The sequence below is a fragment of the Schistocerca gregaria genome, chromosome 3 (assembly GCF_023897955.1).
Source record: "Schistocerca gregaria isolate iqSchGreg1 chromosome 3, iqSchGreg1.2, whole genome shotgun sequence".
NCBI classification, from domain to species: Eukaryota; Metazoa; Arthropoda; class Insecta; order Orthoptera; family Acrididae; genus Schistocerca; species Schistocerca gregaria.
Window position 1 is genome coordinate 715051134 of NC_064922.1, and position 21685 is coordinate 715072818.

Here is a 21685-nt window from a genome sequence, read left to right on the forward strand (position 1 = left end):
TCGGGAAATGCTTCAAGGCCACCCAACGAAGCATCACCAGTGCGAACAAACGCCACTGTCAGCCATCCAGAACCACCAAAAACTTCAGTAGTCTTAACACTAAAATCAAATCTCGGGCCAACAAAAGTAATAGGACCATGTAGTACATCCTGCTTGGCTGTCCCATTAACTCCATTAAGACCCGGTTTGAACTCAACAGTAGAATCTGCTTTATACACGGGCAGACGGGACCGTCTCACTCTTCTCCTATAACGAGGCACCTCTTTGAGCCGTTCAATGCAGTTGCCTGTGCAGCAGCCGCGCGACGAATGACTCCGTCTTACCGGAAACACCACTTATATAGCGCGCGCTTATCTCACTTCCGGAGTATCGTCACTCTCTGACGGCTTAAAGATCATTGTTCTCAGGCCGTGTTACTTTGGCTGTGAGTGATGCACCAGACGGGTTGCACAGTTCGTGCCAATACACCACAATTCGGGCAACTTCGACTCGTGGCCTCGGCCAAACACAATAGCTTCTTTCTGCCACTCCGTCACGTCTTGATTGCGGCCCATTTTACCGTGGTGATTGCGTGTAACTGACAGGCACACACCACTTCACAGCCGTGAGTTACATCAGTGATGAAGCGTGGCATCTCTCTTGTGCCGGTGGTACACGCACCATCTACAGCGCTCCATCGTGCCCAGCGTACTCATGTACAGGATGACAAATGACGTGTCCCGTGAGCCTCAGGTGAAAAGGTTGCAAATGCAGTGTTTTAGTGTAGCGACCGCCTACCTGCGATAGAGAGACGTTTCTCAGCGGAGTGACGAGCTGGTCCAGCCAGCGCGTGGCCTGCGAGGGTTCGGAGTCGATAGCGGCCCCCATGGCAGATGCCAGCAACACGCACAGAACAGACAGCACACCCGCCGCCGGCACCCTCTGCTTACCGCCTCTGCCTCTGCGCTTCCTCTCCGTCTCTTCCCGTCTCATTCTCTACTCTCTTTCTGGAATACGAATGAAGTACATCAACAAAACGGCTTGTGCATTGATATGGTTAGTTTCGTACTGTCAATGACTGTTTTGCATTAATGTTCTTAAACATTTTGAGTACCATGCACTTAATACTGCATTCACTCACCACGTTGGAGACAATGCCATGGCTATGATAAAATCTTCTCAGGAGATCAGGAAGTTAGTGATATCATCTTGTCACAACGTTTTGATGAATTCCATACCCATCACTTCAAGAGAGTCGAGTGGTTTGTCACAAACTTCGATGAGTAGCGTATCCACCAACTTCAGGTGAAGATGATGGGTACGAAGCTCATCGAAACGTTGTAACAAGACTACGACACCACCACTCGGATGAACACCCGATAAGACTTATCATTGGAATAAGCTGAGAAATCCTGCAATCACGCCTTTAATGTTGTGGGCACATGTTGCTGAGTCCTTAATATGCCTAAAATACTATGGGAATGGCATTCTTCCAGCAGTGAACACAACATAATATTATGGGCGGTAAATGATAACAGCCAAACAGTTGCAGGATGTAGATTTATTAAAATCATTAACCACGGTTTCGGTATATCTAGATATATCTTCATCAGAAGTAAAAAAAAAAAACACTAAAATCACATCCTGCAGTGGAGGTACTTAAAACAATCGTGCCAAAGGCGTTGTCAGTAGTTAAAACATCATTTCCATTTATACAGGCGAACTATTGATGCTACGCTGTGTTCGCATCGACCCTCTGTCCATAATTATGTTGTATAATTGCTGTTCAGCCATGTTTAAAATTTTGTAATATTATGGGCATGGCACTCAGTGCGTTAAAATTGTATATTGCCTTGAACGACGTAGTATCGTATCCACAGAAAAGAGCCAAGTCTGGTAGGAAAATAGTAAAAATGTTGTGTAACGTTACTCCTTAGAAGTCTTAGGGTGTGGTAAGGAAAAGTTACAAGGCAGCCAGTGGTCCACTCGGGCGCCAGCATGTCGGGAGACAAGCACAGCTAAACAGTATAAGATATAGACACAATGATCCAGGGACATTACAGAGTACCATTGGCAGACATATCTCCAAGTGTACTCAGAACACATATTGACACTAATGGTGAGGTCAGCATTTCCTGGCTCTACAGAAAGCATGGGACAACAAGGATAAAGAGAGATGACGTTTGGGACATCAGTACGTCATAGAAAGCCAGTGACAGTGCTAGGACGCAGGGTGTGACCATACAGAGACAGACTCCTTTCCCTCTTTACCCAGCCTCCGGAAAACTCCTGAAGAACAGTGCACAATTAGAGCCAATGAGGTGGCAGAAGGCCTTCAGCGTCATATCATGTCAGGGAGAGGCTGGACGAAAGGGAAATCCAAACAAAACTCAGAAGCAGGACGATCCGAAAGAGGGAAGTCAGCAGTGAAATCAACGAAGTGAGGAGAGTCAGAGAGAGAGAAGCAGGAGAGCAGCCAGGAAGAAGATGAAATAATGTCAGTGCAGTTTATAGAATCAGTGGCGAACAGCTGGGGAACTCTGTGTGTCGTATAGTGAGTGCCGGCTCAGTTAATACTGACAGCCTCATTTCAAAACAGACTGAACGCTGCTAACCAGTCACCGCTTATGTTATAAGACTTGGCCTCTTCGTGGGTACAACTCCTTCGTACTATTAGCTAATCTCGGCCGTGAGCCATTATCAGGCACATTTGCTAAGTCATGTATTACATATCGTGCTCATCACATTCTTGTATGTCAGATACACAAAACCAGAAGCTGTGCTCCATCGTAACAAACTCTAACTTCTGCAACTTGACAACTTCTAGTTAGGTATTTCAAGTCAGTTTGCAATCTATACATTTTGTAGTAAGGGGTTTAATATTATAGCCAGGTCAAGACTCCCTCTCACATAGAACAATGGCTAACACCATTCTTATGAACCCCGTCGTACAATCTCAGGCCATACTCACGACTGGAACGTGACAGTAGTGTCATTAGCATTTTCAGCATAGTTTCGTGTTAAATTCTCACGGGCTGCTTAACACATGGGAGAACTGGCAGGCAGTCATCTGAATGTGCATAAATACCTAAACAGATAAACTCGGTGAACCCTAATGCCACCAACAAAATAGAGGTTGATTAGGGATATTTGCTGATTATCCTAGGGAGCAGTGGTAATTGCATTTCGTTTGACTTTTTACCCTACTTTATCTTTTTATCAGCACTGTACTGAAAATATCTAAACAACAGTGCAAAGGTTGATGGTATGCTCTGTGTGTCCACGATATTTTCTGTTGACAATAGCAACTCCACTTCACCATTAGACCTCACTCTGCATTCAGTACCGCACGGCTCTCTCTAGGGTTTGTTCGTCCGGCAATGTTAGTTTTCCATTACCAGTGATACACAGCGCAATGGACAGGTTTACTGCTGGATAGTTGGCAAATATGCACTTTGTTTGAGGTTTCACAGTTGAGCGACACAAAGGCGCTATGCTGAGCTTTTCTCGTGGTGGCGGCAGCACATCGCAGTACTTTTGCATCTGTCAGAGTTTCTTGCGTTACTATCATTTGCTTCGTGCACTTATTGCGTATCACAGGATTTTTCTGTCTGGAAGGTATTTTCATGGAAACAAAGGTAACTGTAGTAACATTTGATTATTATCAATTACATTACTGCTGTGTTGCGTGCCGCAGAAATCCAGGTATCCCTAACAACAAAATATTCAGGAAGTATTCCTGAACAGTTCCGAAAATTTGTCAACAGCGTTCGGGTTTACTTTGCAGACGGTTCTCTCACTTTTAGATCAATACACAATCTTTCTGGGTCGGATCTCAACACCAGATGAGAATATTATGTGGGGACGTTATAATCAACAGGAATCAGTCAGAGTGGAATTGCATTTAAAAGGGAAAAGTGAAATGACAATGACAGGCTTTTTTCTACGTCAAACAGATTTTTCATTGCATCCTCTGTAGGATAAATGCACTTAGTTCAACTTTTTATCCAGTGAGTATACTCCGTTAGTATGATTCTGGAAGATATGCATAACACCTGTCCGTGGATGCCATCACCACTTTGTTAGACTCGACTCAAGGAAGGAACATTTACAAAGAGTTCACACCACCAACTCCGATAGAATGAGGCTGCCTCCGCATCGCCAACACAGTCGCACGACCCCACAAGAGACGAACAAAACAAACGAAGCTAGTCTTGGAAATATCGTACAGTTTCTCACTTCAAAAGTCCACCTCCATTGCTCAGTCCGTGTTTGGCAGTTGTGGTGTGCGGGTGTATGCTGCTACTGTGTACAGCGGACCATTACTTACTGTGGAGTGCCGCTTGCGCTGAAGGGAAGTGTGAACAGAACTTTAAGTAACGTGACATCCTGAGGGAGAGCAACCGAGCGAGGTCGCGCAGTGGTTAGCACACTGGACTCGTATTATGGAGGACGACGGTTCAACCCGTCTTCGACTATCGTGATATAGGTTTTCCGTGATTTCCCTAAAATCGTTTCAGGGAAATGCTGGGATGGTTCCTTTGAAAGGGCGGGCCAGTTTCTTTCCCCATTCTTCCCTAATCCGAGCTTGTGGTCCGTCTCCAATGACCTCGTTGTCGACGGGATGTTAAACACTCCTCTTCCTCCTCGAGGAGAGTAACTGTCACATTTAGTTTTGAGAAGAGCACCGAAAATCCTACGCCTCCCACTTACAGGGAAACTGACGACTGATAGAGTAAACTTGCTTGATGAGAAAGTGACAGGTATTAAATTTAACAACGCTGTAAACTGTTTATACGCAAAATGTATAAAAATAAACGAAGTTTTGTGAAAGAATAATCAGGAACACCGATGTTAGCGTAAAATTTAAGTATAATGGCTGATTTGTCAGCATTGTGTCAAGAACTTACCCAGCCATTGGTTTGCAGTCTGTGAGAGTCTGTAATATACAACGCAAAGTGGCACCCGAAAAGGACAGAGAAGTGCTTAGCTTAAACGGGACAGTTTATGGCATCAGAGAAGAAACTTGGTGAGCAAACTTTTGGTATGGCTTGTTAATTGGCAACAGAATAGCTTAAGTAGAACTAGAAGGGCACATATACCCTTACGTAAGTGACTGCAGTCATAGAACGTGTGTTCTATGCAAAAGGAATATGGAAACCAACCCTGCACTTGCTTCATATACAATTCCACTGAACACCTGAGGGAAATTGTGCCCTTAGACCTGTGTAGTTGCCTGTTGGAACAAATCAAACAGGAGTGATAACTTATGCAACTATTCTGTTAGGGCAGACAGACCGGACAATGAGAACTTCAGGGGCTGAAAGTGCGAGAAATCTACATGAGGACGTTACAGAAACTATCGCCAAAGATCAAGGGAGTCAAATGGTTAGCGACGATGCAGACAATAAACGTAAGTCAACCAACGAAGTTACAATTAATGTCATTTATAACAAACATGATGTGTGACATCAGAATGCGCCTATGGAAGTGGAGATGGCAATAGCGTCAGTGATACTATTGCTGCGAAAGCGAGGGAACTGAGAGCTGCGAAGCAATCGATAGAAGTAAATCAATCAACTTCACTGACAACGTACAATATGAGAAATATCAAAATGCGACTATGAAGACGGATGAAAATTTGGAGTTGGCAGCAAGCGTTAATGAAAGCATAGCAAAACTGAAACACAGTGAAATTGCACTGTCCAGGCACATTAATGTGACCACCCGTCAGAAGCCTGAATAACCACCTTCTGCAGCACGAGACGTGCAGGAAGAGAGTCAGAAAGTTTCTGGAAGCTAAGACAGAGATGTGGGGCCCAGCCGACTGCAGTGCCGTGGCCAGGTGAGCTAGGTTACTTGGCTGAGGATCCGTGGCGCAAACATGCGGGTTGGTCACACAGATTAGCGATTGAGTAAAGATCCGTGATGTTTGGCGGCCAGTGGAGTACAATAAACTCATACTGGTGCTTATAGAACAACGCACGTACAACGCGAACTGTGTTGCATTGTCCTAGAGGTAGATGCCATCATGCCGAGAAGAAATATATTGTTTGTAGGAGTGTACATGGTCCCTTAGGGTAGAGGGGTACTTGTGTCGATCTATTGTGCCTTACAGAATCACCCAAGATATGATACGAAAACACTCCCCAAAACATAATGCTCCCTCCTGGTTGCAGGGTGTTTGCTTTCAAACGATTCACGCCGTACACGGCAACGGCCATCTGTCTGATGGAGCGTGCGACGTGATTCACCTGAAAAAGCCACCTCCGCCATTCAGCACACGTCGAGTTCCGGTACTGGCGTGCAGATTCCAGCCTTCGCCGCGATGGACAGCAGGCAACAAGGCTGCAAGAACCAGGAGCCTGCTGAGGGGGCCCACACGCAGCAACGTACGCTGAGTGTTCGTAGAGGAGCACCTTGGTTGATCTAGGCGGTTGTATGTCTATTCGCCCGTACACATCTACGTAGCCATCATTTACACCTGCCAACTATGGCCTGTGGTGCACCATACTTGCCTCGGTGTTGGTTCCAGTAGCTCCTTTTTCCATACACCGTATGCTTTAATCACTGCGAACAATTTACAAACTTAGACGTTTCGGAAATGCTTCCACTACTGGTCCGAAAACGAATTAACATGCCCATTTGGATATCAGATAAATCGCTCCATTTTCGCATTAGGACAACGACTACACATCTCCCGCTTTCCCCCGATACACTTTGCATGCCATCCAGTTCTAGTTTTGCCACCTACCGCCTAAGTGCTTATTGTACCTTTAAGTCGAACATACGCGGTGGTCAGATTAGTATGAATGGGCCGTGTAGCTGTTCTGAACACGCAGCCAACAAATGCGACAACGAGTCTTGCACCGATGGGAGCACTATGCTCAAAAAATTCTTGGGCCATAGATGCAATATCAAGACCTGTTTTACAATGCGACAGATGTCAAAATTGTCATTGCTAACGTACAAAACAGCTACATTACCTTGCTCAAAACGGTTCAAATAGTTCAAATGGCTCTGAGCACTATGGGACATAACATCTAAGGTCATCAGTCCCCTAGAACTTAGAACTACTTAAACCTAACTGACCTAAGGACATCACACACATCCATGCCCGAGGCAGGATTCGAACCTGCGACCGTAGCAATAGCGCGGTTCCGGACTGAAGCGCCTAGAACCGTTCGGCCGTAGATGCCGGTGCTCAAAACGGACAAGACAAGCACTGAAGAAGTTGAGAAACAAAACGCCAAGTTCTGTGTTGAAGACTAACAAAGACAAAAGGGAAAAGAAACACTGTAAAATCGTACTGCTAGAGATTTTTCTTTTGTTGGATAGCAGGAAAGGTGGTGCACACAGCTTATTGATGTTCATTAAGTGGCTACTTGAGTGAAGTAGCGGCTTCATGGTAAGAGAAAATGCCAACAATGGACGATATGCTGACCCCATACCTCTCCGTACCACATTCATTGACGCCATTGACAAAAGATGATACGGTGATCGGTCGATCCCAGGGCCAGAACTGGTGCAAATCATTTCAATGCTAATCTCATTATTAAGGGGAGGTAATATCAGCCCGAGAAGTAAGATCATAGCATTTAAGGTTGCGGGGGGGGGGGGGGGGGGGGGAAGGTACGGGAGTAACGGGAGTAAATAAGCAACCAGAGAACCCATCAATAGAGACTTCATTGAAGCAGGCGGACTGAAACGGATTAAAAAAGAACAGCTGAACAGAGGGAGGTGTACATTCTTATCACTGAGTCTTTTGGAAATTTGGAAACTTGTAGTACGTTCCTATCGGACCAAACTGCTAAGGTTATCGGTCCCTAGGCTTACATACTGCTTAATCTAACTTCAACTAACTTACACTAATGACAACACACACCCATGCCCGAGGGAGGACTCGAACATCCGACGGGGGGAGTCGCGAGAACCGTGGCAAGGCGCCTGAGACCGTAGGCACTTTCAAACTTTAAAAGGTGACAAGTAGAACTGATCGAAACTACAGCCACATTACGAAAGTCGTTAATTTACTGCAACTGAGAGCTGCCATAGCCAGTGAATATAGTTAGTGGTTCTTGCTCAAACAAACACAGGAAACATCAGGTTTATAGAAGCATGTATCACTGCCTAGAAATATCTTCAAACGACGAGAATATAAATGATGTTAAACTTAAGGATGTCACGAATAGACGACAATCTTAAGCCAAAGAATCCCACTTGATAAATAAATAGAGACAACAGGAAATCAAACGTATTCTTCGAATTTGAAGAACTACAGTATAAACTGTGATAGAGGCATACGCAGACTCGGTATACGAACTCTCCCACCGCCACAAACACCCTGATATCCGAACATCACGATATTTGTTTTTTTTATTTAGCATAATTAGATTAGCGTCCTATCTTTCATCAGACAGGAACTTAACATGTAGCATTTTTTAAAGAGCCTAGTCACTTAAGAACTGACAAACATGATAAATAGTACTAAAGTGGTGTTAACAGAATTAAAAGTGATCTGAATGTGCGTAAGGAAACTGTGAATAACGACACTAAGTACTACTACTTCTGCCGCTACTGCTGATAGTAATAATAATAATAATAACAATAATATCAGTAATAATAATCGTAGTGACAGATAAAATATATATTTGTTATTGTACTAAAGTGACCTTTTCGGATAGTGATCTCTGAAGGAGAGTAAATTAGGTAGACTGTACCAGCAAGAGCTTTCGAAGATAAGGGAAATCCGGTTGGAAAGAAGGATATTTAATTCTATTGGGGTTATGAGTGCATACAGGAACCAAGTGAGACGTTGTTGCTTGAATTGGTATGTTGTTAAGTGTCTTGTGAAGATGGAGCGGTTATTCGTTTCTCCGATATAATCAGCAACGTCATTTCAGAGTCCTGTTCCTGCTACTGGCTAAGTGATGGAGTGATGGAGTGGGACAGGAAGGATTTTACTCTGACGGGAACGAGTGTTCTGCTACATTATTCAGACAAGAGTGTTATATAGAGAAGAGGTATGAATGACAATATCCATTGATACGCCGGTAGAGGAGATAAAGTTACGGACGTCTCTTTGACTGTCTATACGACGCCATGACAGTTGTGTATAAGAATGTTAAAATGTGATAAAAGTGTTGAACATCTGAAATATGTCGAACGAAGGCCTTCATCACTAGTTATTGGCGCCGTTAGATTTCTTGAGAAAGCACCCGCACAATAACATCGTTGTAATGAACAACTGGAAGTATAAGCGTTTGTACAACTTTCTTGACCAGGTCAAAATGTAAGATCTTTACATCTTTTCGTTGGGTGTAGATTCTGATATCTTCTTGCACATTGCAGCTTTGTTCTCCGCTCTATTTATCTTTTCATCTGTTATTTCACGAGACCGCTTTTCTGAGAGAGAGTATTGACATTTGTTGCATTTCGGATTAAAGATGGTAGTGTTTCTCGACATTTTGGCTGATGGGCCCACAATGACCAACTATGACTGTTTGGGTTTTGAATGTAATGAGTTTTGACATTGCGTTTTGTGACAATTTTAATAGTGCGCACAGTTTCGATAGATCTCTTGAAGTTTATTTGTTTTACACCTATATATAACTGGAAAGCATCAATCTACATGTGGAATTTACGGTAGAATGGGACTGATGACACATCATTGACCTATCTTCATTTCGATATGAACCAAATCATTGCACTGCACTTGGAGAAAAATTTAGTTGCTAAGTTTGGTACGCCGGCCGGGGTGGCCGAGCGGTTCTAGGCGCTACAGTCTGGAACCGCGCTACCGCCACGGTCGCAGGTTCGAATCCTGCCTCGGGCATGGATGTGTGTGATGTCCTTAGGTTAGTTAGGTTTAAGTACTTCTAAGTTCCAGGGGACTGATGGCCTCAGACGTTAAGTCCCATAGTGCTCAGAGCCATTTGAACCATTTGGTAAGTAAAATAAACAGAAATTTAACAACAAATATTGAAACTTCCTGGCAGATTAAAACTGTGTGCTCGACGAAGACACGAACTCGGGACCTTTGCCTTTCGCGGGCAAGTGCTCTACACAGCCACCGGCTGTGGCTAAGCCATGTCTCCGCAGTATCCTTTCTTTCAGGAGTGCTAGTTGTGCAAGGTTCGCAGGAGAGCTTCTGTAAAGTTTGGAAGGTAGGAGACGAGATACTGGCAGAAGTAAAGCTGCGAGGGCCAGGCGTGAGTCGTGCTTCGGTAGCTCAGATGGCAGTCTGCCTTCGGCAGTGACACAGGGCGGACCGCGCTGTGGTGCGCGCGCCTGTTTGTTTACGCCGGAGCAGCTTCGCGCGTGCGGTGTTGTGAGTCTAGAACGAGGTGGCACACTCGCACAGAAAAGCGACCTTGAAGTTCAGTTTTGCGAACGACTATACACGACCTAAAGCACACGAGATCGAACGTTTCTTAAGAGAAGAGGTACAAATCGATCCACAGGAAATCGCGTGAATCAATTTATCGATCGTTTCAAGCGTCGTCTATGTCAAGCTTGTTGACAAGGCTGCTTGCGAAAGGCTTCCACAACGATCGCCGAACGGGTATCGTTTCTGTCATGCCGACGGGAATGTTGGTGCGGTTGCGGACGATCACGCGGGAATGGGGATCCGCACTATACGAGTATTCGAACTTCCGTTTGAGGTCCAGTGTTACCGACGCCTTTCGACCGTACGGTACAGTTCTATCCCATGTGGCCGAAAAATGGACGAGTTTTACCACGTACCCCGTTTTAAATGGGGTGAGACAAATACGGATAGAACTGCGAAAGCACGTCCCCTCTTATTTGTACATAGGAGGTTGTCGAGCGATTGTAATCTATGATGGGCAATCTCGCACTTGCTCGGGATGCGGGAAAGAAGGTCATGTCCGCTCAGAATGCCTCCATCGACGTTTAGTACAAACCCCACGGGATGACGCTCAGGAACCGCAACAGATGACTGTCTTACCGTTGACCTTTGTGGAAGCCCTGAGAGGCGACGTGAAGGAGATTTCCGGTGGGCACCAGCAGCTGCCCCCTATAGAGAACATGGACACCAACGGACTGGAACACCGACCACCGGTTCCACCACAGCAGACACAGGACACCACACAAGAGGTGCAGCTGAAGGCCGCTCCAGGCTCATCCGTGGTGGCTGCCAGTGCTTCCACCGAGAGCGTGATAGGCCAGGCCCAAGACGGAGGATACGCAACCCAAACAGCCGATGCGGAAGCAAGGCAACGGAAACAGCGTTCGCCGAAGAGAAGAAAGAAGCGTCGACTGACTTCTGCTGACGATAGCCATAGTCCCCAGGGGACAGTGGACGACAACGACAGTATCCACCTGAGACCAGTGGATTCAACAGATACCGAGATGACGATGCAGGAATTACACAGCGACGATAACTCGAACTTTCCTTCTGGTGACCGGACAGCGGAGGTGGAGATGACAACTGTCCAGAGCGGTGACGACGTTGCCTCCCATCCTTCGACCAGTTCCGGAAATATGCTGGGGGACTGGGCGCAAGAAACGGACCAACAGGAACAGAAAGGAAATACGAACGCGGCGATTGAGGATAGTCCTGGCCAGAGGCCGGGAGGGGTCGGGAAATGTTGAACAACTTGGCGTGGTGAGGAGCGCCGGGGGTGCAGATAGACGCTTAATGACACCGCCCTACAACTGATGAACACACGCCAGGCGTTCCGCATTGCCACGATAAACATTGATGGCATTCGGACACCGCTTAAAATTCAAATGCTGAAAGATATGTTGCACGCTGCGGACGTGGATATTGTACTCCTACAAGAAGTGCGTTTCACATCGCCGTCAGAGTTCTACGGCTACGAGGCACATTATTCAGTGCACGATGAAAGTGGATGCGGTGTGGCGATTCTCACCAGGGAAGGAACAGGACTGGAGGACATCATGTCTCTCCCTTCGGCACGTGGCATAGCGATCACTGTCGACGGCGTTCGTTTCATCAATTTATACGCGCCATCCGGCTCCACAAAACGAAGAGAAAGGGCGACCTTTTTCACCGAAGAGGTAGCACCATTGTTCGCTGGACACTATGATAACTATATAGTGGGCGGCGACTTTAATTGTGTCGTCGACAAAAAGGACCAAGTACCTCATTACGTGCCATGCATGGAACTGCTTGCGTTGGTTACCGAAATGGCGCTTCTGGATTCCTGGGAACTGCAGCATGGCGACAGACCGGGTTACACGTTTGTAACGGGACACTCGGCGAGTAGACTTGATAGAGTGTTTGTGACACGAGCTCTACGGACGGCGATACTGGATGCCGAAATCTGGCCGGCGGCTTTTAAGGATCATATGGCGTACGTCTGTACGATTTCACTAACGCGTCAGAAGATATGGCGGAGTAAGGGTCCCTGAAAAATGAATTGTGCACTTTTACGTGACACTGCATGTCGCCGGTCGATAGAGGCGGCCTGGGAGACCTGCGTTCGCCGCCAACGAGCATACACCTCGGTTCTTCAGTGGTGGATCAAATGCGCAAAACCAACGTTACGGAGAACCTTGATACGGTACGGACAGGACAAATCGCAGTGGAACCGCACGACGGCTGATTTTTATTTTACAGCCCTGAGGGAGCTGATGACCCAACAACCATCGCCAGAAAGGCATACGGCCATGCGTAGGATAAAAGCCAAGTTATTACAGCTGACGAGACAAAGAATGGAAGGTATAATGGTCCGGGCGAGATTGGCGGACACAGTTACTGCCGAAACCCCCTCCATGCACCACGTAGTACGTGAACGCCAACGACGACGCAGGACATTAATCAGAGAAATAATCTCTGAAACTGGCCAGCAAGTTGTGAACCAGCGTGATATTGCTCATGTGTTTACTGACTACTTCCGCCAATTATATGCACAAGTGAACCACGAGACACTACATGATGTCATCTCGGAAATGCCGGATAGAGGACTACCACTGGATGCAGAGACTATCATCACAGCGATAACAGAGGACGGGCTGACAGATGCAATTGCCAGGGGGGCTCCGAACAAGTCCCCAGGACAGGACGGCTTCCCAATTGAATTTTACCGCGCCTTTGCATACCTCATGGGACGGTCCTGGATTCAGATGTACAACGAACTCCTGTTACCACAGACTGAGATACCTGCCGAATTCACGGAGGGTACCATCATCCCAATACCCAAACCACGTGGCAGGAGGCCAGGAGATTATAGACCACTCACTCTCTTGAACTGCGACTATAAGATTTTCGCGCGCATCCTTGGGGCTCGCCTACGGTCTTCAATTTCTGATAGACTCCTCATAGATCAAACTTGCCTCGGCGGTAAGAGTAACGTACCTACGGCGCTAGGTGACTAACGAGATATCATCGCATTAGCAGCGGCATGCCAAATGCGTGGAGCACTTTTCGCTATTGACTTCGATCATGCGTTCGACAGAGTGGATTACACCTTTTTGCATGCGGTGATGGGCAGATTGGGAATCCCACAGGCCTTCATTCTAGTGATCATGCGACTGTTACACGGCGTGCGATCAAAGGTCTCGGTGAATGGACGGGGCACTGACTACATTGTTATTTCAAGGTCAGTTCGTCAAGGTTGCCCCCTTTCGATACTTTTGTATGCAATGGCTTTGGAACCCTGTCTGTATGGTCTACGAAGGCGGTTGGAGGGAGTGCCGTTGCCACAACTGACCTTTCATTGCCGCGCTTATGCTGACGATGTGATGATGGTGGGAAGGACAGGCGACGAAGTACGTACGGCGTTGGCATGGATACAGCGATACGGGATGGCAGCAGGAAGCGTGCTTAATCTACAGAAATCACGCTGCATGAATGTCGATCGAGGATTACAACCGGGGGAGGAAGGCCCGCTCATGTTAGTTAAGACCATAAAATGTCTAGGTGTTACGTTCCACACGGATGTGCAGCGGACAGCAGCGGATAACTACCGACGCATATTGAAGCTGATGCGGACAATGGTGCTGTTACAGAAATTGAGAGCGTTGGATATGATTCAGAGGGTGACCTATGTTAACGTATACCTAGCACCGAGACTCACTCACGTAGCGCATGTCCTGCCTTTAATGCGCACAATGGCATCACGGATACAAGCTACTTTCGGAAACTACGTGAGTGTGGGACACCTGTTTAAGATCCAATACACAACGCTTACGCTACCACCTGGAGAGGGTGGACTTGGTCTAGTGAACGTCTATGAAAAGGCACGAGCGTTATTCGTCAGTACGATTTTCAGACAGTGGCGCGGTCAATTTCGCAGTATCTCGGGTGCGTTGGCCGATGTACTAGCGCCCACTTCAATGCTGCCCCCAGTCAATGTGGGACACATTTCACCGAAGCTGTCACATTCCAAGTTTTTTTTTTTTTTTTAAGCTTACCTATGTCAGAGATTCCTTCCCAACAACACGACTACCGACGACGCGAGATGTATACCAACTCTTACTGCGCCGATGCCCCAGGAATATCCTGGAAATGAAATACCCAGACAAGAACTGGCGACAGATATGGCGCGTTATACGTAACGTTTACCTCCCAACGTCGGTACACTCAACATGGTATGTTGTCGTAAACAGGAAGTTCGCAACGAATCAACGGCGGCACGCTATTTATTTGGCACACACTCTATTATGTTTATTCTGCGCAACAGTGGAAACTGATGAACATCGTTTAGCATGTAGTGGGACGGCTCCGGTGTGGCACTTGGCACAACATATATTGGCGTTCCTGTTACGCTCCGCCCCTCACACAATTTCGTCAGACACACTTTTTTTCCTCCAAGAATCTTATTTTCCGGTCCAAAAATCAATGCAGTGACATGGGTACGGGGAATGGTGGTGGGCTACATGTACAACGAATCGGAAAATGACAAAATTGATTTTTGTCATTTTCTCCTGGATGGACACAGGAAGTTGCAACAGCATAAGAGATATGGGCAAGACTTCGCTAATTACTTGCGACTTACATTTACCGACCCGCCGGCCAGATGGGGTGTGACGGGTGGGAGATGAGATAGACGAAGCTGAGATAGACATCGATCACACTTACGGACCCTTAGTTAATTTCGAGAAGACGACCCAGTCTTACACCAACGTCTGGAGAACGAGTCGATAGATGGCTCTCTTGCTCTATCGAAAGTCGGGTCGTGAGCAGGTGTCGCCCCCGACACGAATTTCATTTTATTGCTACAGGAGCATGTTTCTTTTGTATCTGTACTATTCGCAATGTCTTCCTGCCTTTCATTTGGGCATTTTCAGTTTTCTTCATTTCCTTAATTAATTAATTTTCTAATTAGCCACTATTTGTCAACATATGGACATTGTAGATGAAATTTATGCGGTAGTACAACCAAATGTATGTCAGCAAAGGTGGTAAGCCTGACATTAAAAAAAATAAAAAAATTATAAAAATAAGTTTAATATGCCATATTGTTATGTTGGACGGTTGAAAGCTAGAGAAAACAAGGACCGTCATATTTCCAATTAAAAAAAAAGTGGCGTCAACTAGAAAGACTAGTCACACGAAATTTTTTTTTACCAGAAGAGTAAATTTCTCTTACAAATTACCCTTTTAATAAAAAAAAGTTGGTAGTGCACTTGCCTACGATATATAAAAATAAAAAAAAGATGGTAGAGCACTTGCCCGCGAAAAGCAAAGGTCCCGAGTTCGAGTCTCGGTCGGGCACACAGTTTTAATCTGCCAGGAAGTTTCACAACAGCGCACACTCCGCTGCAGAGTGAAAATCTCATTCCAACAAATATTGAATTCGACGAACTAAGTGGGATCCATAGTAAAACGACCTAGTCTTCAGAAATCTTAGACGAACGTCAATTCCATCAGTGGTTCTGTCTAGACAAATTATCAACTGGTAGAAGTTCAAGGGCTTAATGACAAAAGAAGCAAGCGTTAAAATAAATCATAAAAACAGCGAATGAGTGCCTAACTCAGAATGCTATCGGTAAACCGACAATTGCTGACGTGTATCCTAATCAACAGTTTTAACTTTGATAACTGCTACAGGAATTACGGCATCAGAAACTCTAACGCAGGAGACATTGAGAGATCTACAGACATCCGCAAAAAATGCAGAACATACAGACTTCAATACGAGTTACATATCATGACAGCAGAGTAAAGAAATATAGGACAATATGGACTCACCAATAAAATTTTTTAAAAAAAAAACTTGTAAATATTCCTGCATATAGCCATATTTACAAATTAATTTGTAGATGTGAATGTAAAAGAACTAGTTTTCCACATCAATACGATTTATTGTTCAAGTGATTCATGAACGTTAAACTAACTAACTAACACTTATGGGAACCATTAAAAATCTCAAGGCAACCTTAAAGAACTAGGGGCTCCAAAAGATATCTCATTGCCGACGCACTGGAGATAATAGAAACTAATAATGAACAAAATTCGCATCCACGTCTGGAATTCAAGGAGCAAATATATAAAGAACGGCCAGTTAATTCAAGAAATCCAAAATAGATAAACAATAAATTTACCAGTTCTCACAACACAGACTAAAGTCAAACAACGGTCAAGAGAGAAAAGTTACGCATCAATCTTATAGCAACCGCAGGAACTTAAGAATATTTCACATAAACAGTTAATACTACTCAGTGGAAGACGCTATGCCCTGGCTATACTTTATGAAATGAGACGCCGATGTACAGCGAATATCCCCTATACGCAGTGTAGCCCCGCAACGATTCATATATATGGTAATGACGTACGTGCAAGGAAATGACAGCGAAGATTGACCCTAACATATGAACCGTAGCCGTGTGTCTTATACGAATTTAACAAATATTAGAGTAGTGCTGCGGACAGGTGGCTACTGGAATGAAACAAGACTTCACAAACATTTTGATTTATTGACAATTTAATGGCACGTTAATTATCACTGGACAAAACTAGCTACCCAGATTCTCTCTCTGGGAAGAAACAAGTGCTGAACGTGAGTTCAGGAAATAATCAGTTAACTTTTTTGGGGTGGGCGGTACGACTCACAAAGGAACTGAATTTACTCTGGTAACAAAGCTTCACGGCCAATCTAATTGAATTTATACGTGGGGTCCTTCTGATCACGATGATTGCCTCGATTTGTTAAGTGAGATGGACAAACATGCTAGAAAACCTGACAATAAAGTCATAGCCAAGAGCTCGGGAACAGGGCATTTCCGACGCGAGTGTTCTTGCTTGCCACATTCCTGTTTTAACATACACAAGTAAAACGGTACCGAGGTACGAAGAAGTGCTGTGAGTGATGGTCTGCCACGCAAGCGACACATCAACCTCTGCCCCTGCTATCCCCTTCTCAGGTGTCTCCGAAAAAGGTTGTCTCTTGACTGTCTCTCAAGAAGGCTCAAGTCTCAATGTTCTGTTACGAAAAACGTGCGCTTAGCGCTTCTGCCCTCGTGATGCTGCCAAAAACAACTAAAACTAAACTACATCCGAACAGGCCATGAAGGCCCAACGTTACCGGCCGGCCGCCGTGTCATTCTCAGCCCACAGGCGTCACCGGACGCGGATACGAGGGGCATGTGGTAAGCACAGCGCTCTCCCGGCTGTGTGTCAGTTTAGGAGACCGGATGCCTAAAACTACTCGCAAGACATTCTAAATGAACGTCTCTAACTCTGCCAGTGGAATATTGTCTCAGAAACTCATAATGCAAAATAGTCTGATCTTTTTCGGAAAGTTGTGAGTACTGGCGAATGATAAGCCATCATTTCCGTGGTTTGCGAATGCCGACAAGTCGTAACTCAGCCATACTTTCCCACATGAAGTCCAAGTGAACTTGAAAGGGTCCATGAGCTACGAAACTGGTCCTAACGATGGAGTTTTGCTCTGACAGCGTCACGAAGTGATCTTATCTTGTTGAGGCACCGGGATTCGCATGCCTTTACCGCCTGCCGACCGGACACCAGCGCCCACTACACAGGTGGTCAATAGTAGTTTGGAGACGCTATATAGAAAATATCATGGCATCGCCCTTGCGTGTGGGCGGAGTGGAGGGAGGCTTGCGAATAACGGTAGCCCAGGCGCTGCTAGATGAAGGAAATGCTAATCCCGTTGAACAGAGAAACCGGCTGCCCACCTGAAGGACCGTGGCGAAACCTCCCGTGACTTCGCCTACACAGTAGACTGCGAACGTCCAGTTCCTTGGACACTGACTCGGCCGCCATCCCAGCCTAAAGGCGTTCCCTGGCCGCCGATCTGCTGGTCTGCCCTCTAACTACACAGAGAGAGATTCAGTATAGCAAGATGCATTAAAATTAAGAACTGTAAATCCCAGAAATCGTCACTTATTTCCCCGAGAATTAACCAAATATTCTTGGAAAAAAAATTCTGTCTGTCATATCACTGATTCAGTAAGCGTGCATAATTAGAATGAAGTGCGAGGCTGGCATCTACCTGGGGCAAAATAAATAAAAAAAATAAATTGATAGCTTTTTTTTAAGAAAAAAATATGGATACGGAACTTTAACTTAGAATTATGGAAGGCTTTTTCACTGGCTGTATTGGCTGGCTTGAATGCAGACAAATTCAATGCTGCGTGAAATTTGCCTGTAATATAATTTGCAATTCCGATTAATAATATTTTTGAATTCTACGTCATTGTTGATTTATTCAGAGTTCTCACCTTAAACGTATAATTAGTTCTTCTGCCACAATATTAATTTATTAGTCGCCATCGATGTTATTCACTTTGTTGACCGTGCGTATCGGTTTCCTTCACGAAGACGGTGGAAACAAAGGAAAAACAATGCTTCCTCGCTTTAAATAATGCTCTTAAAACTTAGATACTTTTCACTGTTTTTTATTCACAAGACCATAAGACTAGCTATGCTCATCGCACAAATCATAAATACTAACAAGATGGCTGCCTTTCAGCACACACCAAAAATTACGTCCATCCCCTACAAGGTAACAAGCGAGAGTGTATTTTAACTTCTTCTTGGAGTATGAAACAAAAGAGAATCAAATATGAACATTACAGAGATTGTATTCTACATTCTTCTCAATTTAATCTTTGTCGCAGAATTTAAAGTATTGCATCTCTCTGCCTCGTAATGTGTCATTACAAACCCGACGCCTTTCATTGCACTGATACATAGTAAGAGTCTTCAGGAGCCTTCCAAGAGTCTTCTCATTCCCAGTGAAACAAAGAATACACACAGCATTCAGAAGAGGTTGGTCTTCCTATCGAAGCGACTGTGTAGCTGTAACATCGGTCTGCTAATTTTTCTGTATTAGAGTAGCACGGAGAGTTGCATGAAACCAGTCTTTGGACAGAAGACCACAACAACAATATCTACATACTTTAAAGACAGATTGATAAAGCATCTCCAGAGTGTTTCGCAGACGATGCAGCTGTGTTCGGCGTTGCGTGCGAACCAACACGAAGGATGCGGACACCGATCATCTCATTCACTCCGGCCTGTTCCTCAAACTGGTAACGTAACGGTTTCATCTGAACTAGACGAGTGAGGACCGGCCTAGGGAAGAAGTAAGAGGAAAGCCGTTCTGCTATTAAGTACTTCACACTGTTGTGTCGTTGGCACTTTGTCTCACAGCAGCGCACACCCTCAAACTGAAACCTCGCAAAACTGTGGTAATGAGTAAACTGACCCATTCGGATACTGCTGTGGACGCTAGTTTTAGGAAAATTTGTTCGAAACATTTTATCAAAAATCACCTGGTAATGAATAGGAAGGTAGGTCAGAGAGTGTATTACTGTGACAGTTCAGTGACAGGGTTGTGCCGTGCGGAGTGGTCGCGCGGTTTGAGGAGTCACTCGCGGACTGCGCGGCCCCTCCCGCTGGAGGCTCGAGCCCTCCCTCGGGCATGGGTGTGTGTGTTGTTCTTAACACAGGTTAGTTTAAGTAATATGTAAGTCTAGGGACCGATGACCTAAGCAGTTTGGCCTCTTAGGAGTTCACACACATTTGAACATTTTTTGACAGGGTTGTTCTTATCAGAATCGACAGCAAACCAACACCGACAACGATAGTTCAGGTATACATGTCGTCGTCGCAAGCTGAAGACGAAGAGATAGAGAATGTGTACGAGGATATTGAAAGGGTAATACAGAATGTAAAGGGGGATGAAAATCTAATAGTCATAGGGGACTGGAATGCAGTTGTAGGGGAAGAGTAGAAGAAAAAGTTACAGGAGAATGTGGGATTGGGACAAGGAATGATAGAAGTGTAAGCCTGATTGAGTTCTGTAATAAATTTCAGCTAGTAATAGCGAATACTCTGTTCAAGAATGGCAAGAGGAGGAGATATATTTGGAAAAGGGCTGGTGATATGGGAAGATTTCAATTAGATTACAGCATGGTCAGACAGAGATTCCGAAATCAGATACTGGATTGTTAGACGTACACAGGAGCCGATGTAGACTCACTTCACAACGTAGTTGTGATGAAGAGTAGGCTGAAGTTTAAGAGATTATTGAGAAAGAAGTAGGATACAGCAGTACTAAGGAATGACGAGATACGTTTGAAGTTCTCTACGGCTGTAGATACAACAATGAGGATTAACTCAACAGGCAGTACAGTTGAAGAAGAATGGACATCTGTAGAAATAGCAGTCACAGAATTTGGAAAGTAAAACATACGTACAACAAAGGTAACTGCGAAGAAACTATGGGTCACAGAAGAAACACATCAGTTGATAGATGAAAGAAGGTAGATCAAAAAACGTTCAGGGAAATTGAGAAATACAGAGGAATGAAATAAATAGGAAGTGCAGGGAAGCTAAGACGAAATGGATGCATGAAAAATGTGAATAAATCGAAAAAGAAATGATTGTCGGAAGGACTGACTCTGCATACAGGAAAGTCAAAGTAGCCTTCGGCGAAATTAAAAGCAAAGGTGGTAATATTGAGAGTGCAATGGGAATGCCACACTTAAATGCAGAGGAGAGACGAATAAGTGGACAGAATTCACTGAACGCCTCTGTGAGGGTGAAGATTTGTCTGATGTCATAGCAGAGGAAACAAGGAGTCGATTTAGAAGATGTAGGGGATCTAGTATCAGAATCCGAATTTAAGAGAACTTTGGAGGACTTGTGACCAAATAAGGAAGAGTGAATAAATAACATTCCGTTAGAATGCTTAAAATCGTTGGGGGAAGGACAATAGAACGACTATTCACGTTGGTGTGTAGAATGTATGAGTCTAGCGACATGCCATTTGACTTTCGGAAAAGCATCATTCACACATTTCCGAAGACGGCTAGAGCTGACAAGTGCAAGAGTTATTGCACAATCAGCTTAACAGCCCATGCATCCAAGTTGCTCACAAGAATAATACATAGAAGAATGGAAAAGAAAATTGAGCATGCGCTAGATGACGATCAGTTTGGCTTTAGGAAAGGTAAAGGCACGAGAGAGGCAATTCTGATGTTGCGGTTAATAATGGAAGCAAGACTAAAGAAAAATAAAGACACATTCATAGGATTTGTCGACGTGGAAAAAACATTCGAGAATGTAAAATGGTCTCGGATGTTCGAAATTCTGAAAATATGTACAATAGCCAAGAGGGAATAATAAGAGTAGAGGACCAAGACTGCAGTGCTCGTATTGAAATGGGTGTAAGAGAAGGATGTAGCCTTTCGCGCCTACTGTTCAATCTGTACATCGAGGAAGCAATAATTCAAACAAAAG

The 21685-nt window shown here is 44.9% G+C and overlaps 1 protein-coding gene across 1 annotated transcript in view; it reads right to left on the minus strand.

Annotated features, from left to right (window-relative positions):
- The window catches only part of LOC126354359 (uncharacterized), a 69745-nt gene that overhangs the window by 32458 nt on the left and 15602 nt on the right, over window positions 1–21685 (minus strand). Inside the window, exon 2 of the mRNA XM_050003940.1 lies at window positions 778–986. Coding sequence (XP_049859897.1) covers window positions 778–972 — 195 coding nt within the window. The 5' untranslated portion in view covers window positions 973–986. The remainder of the gene's footprint in view (window positions 1–777; window positions 987–21685) is intronic.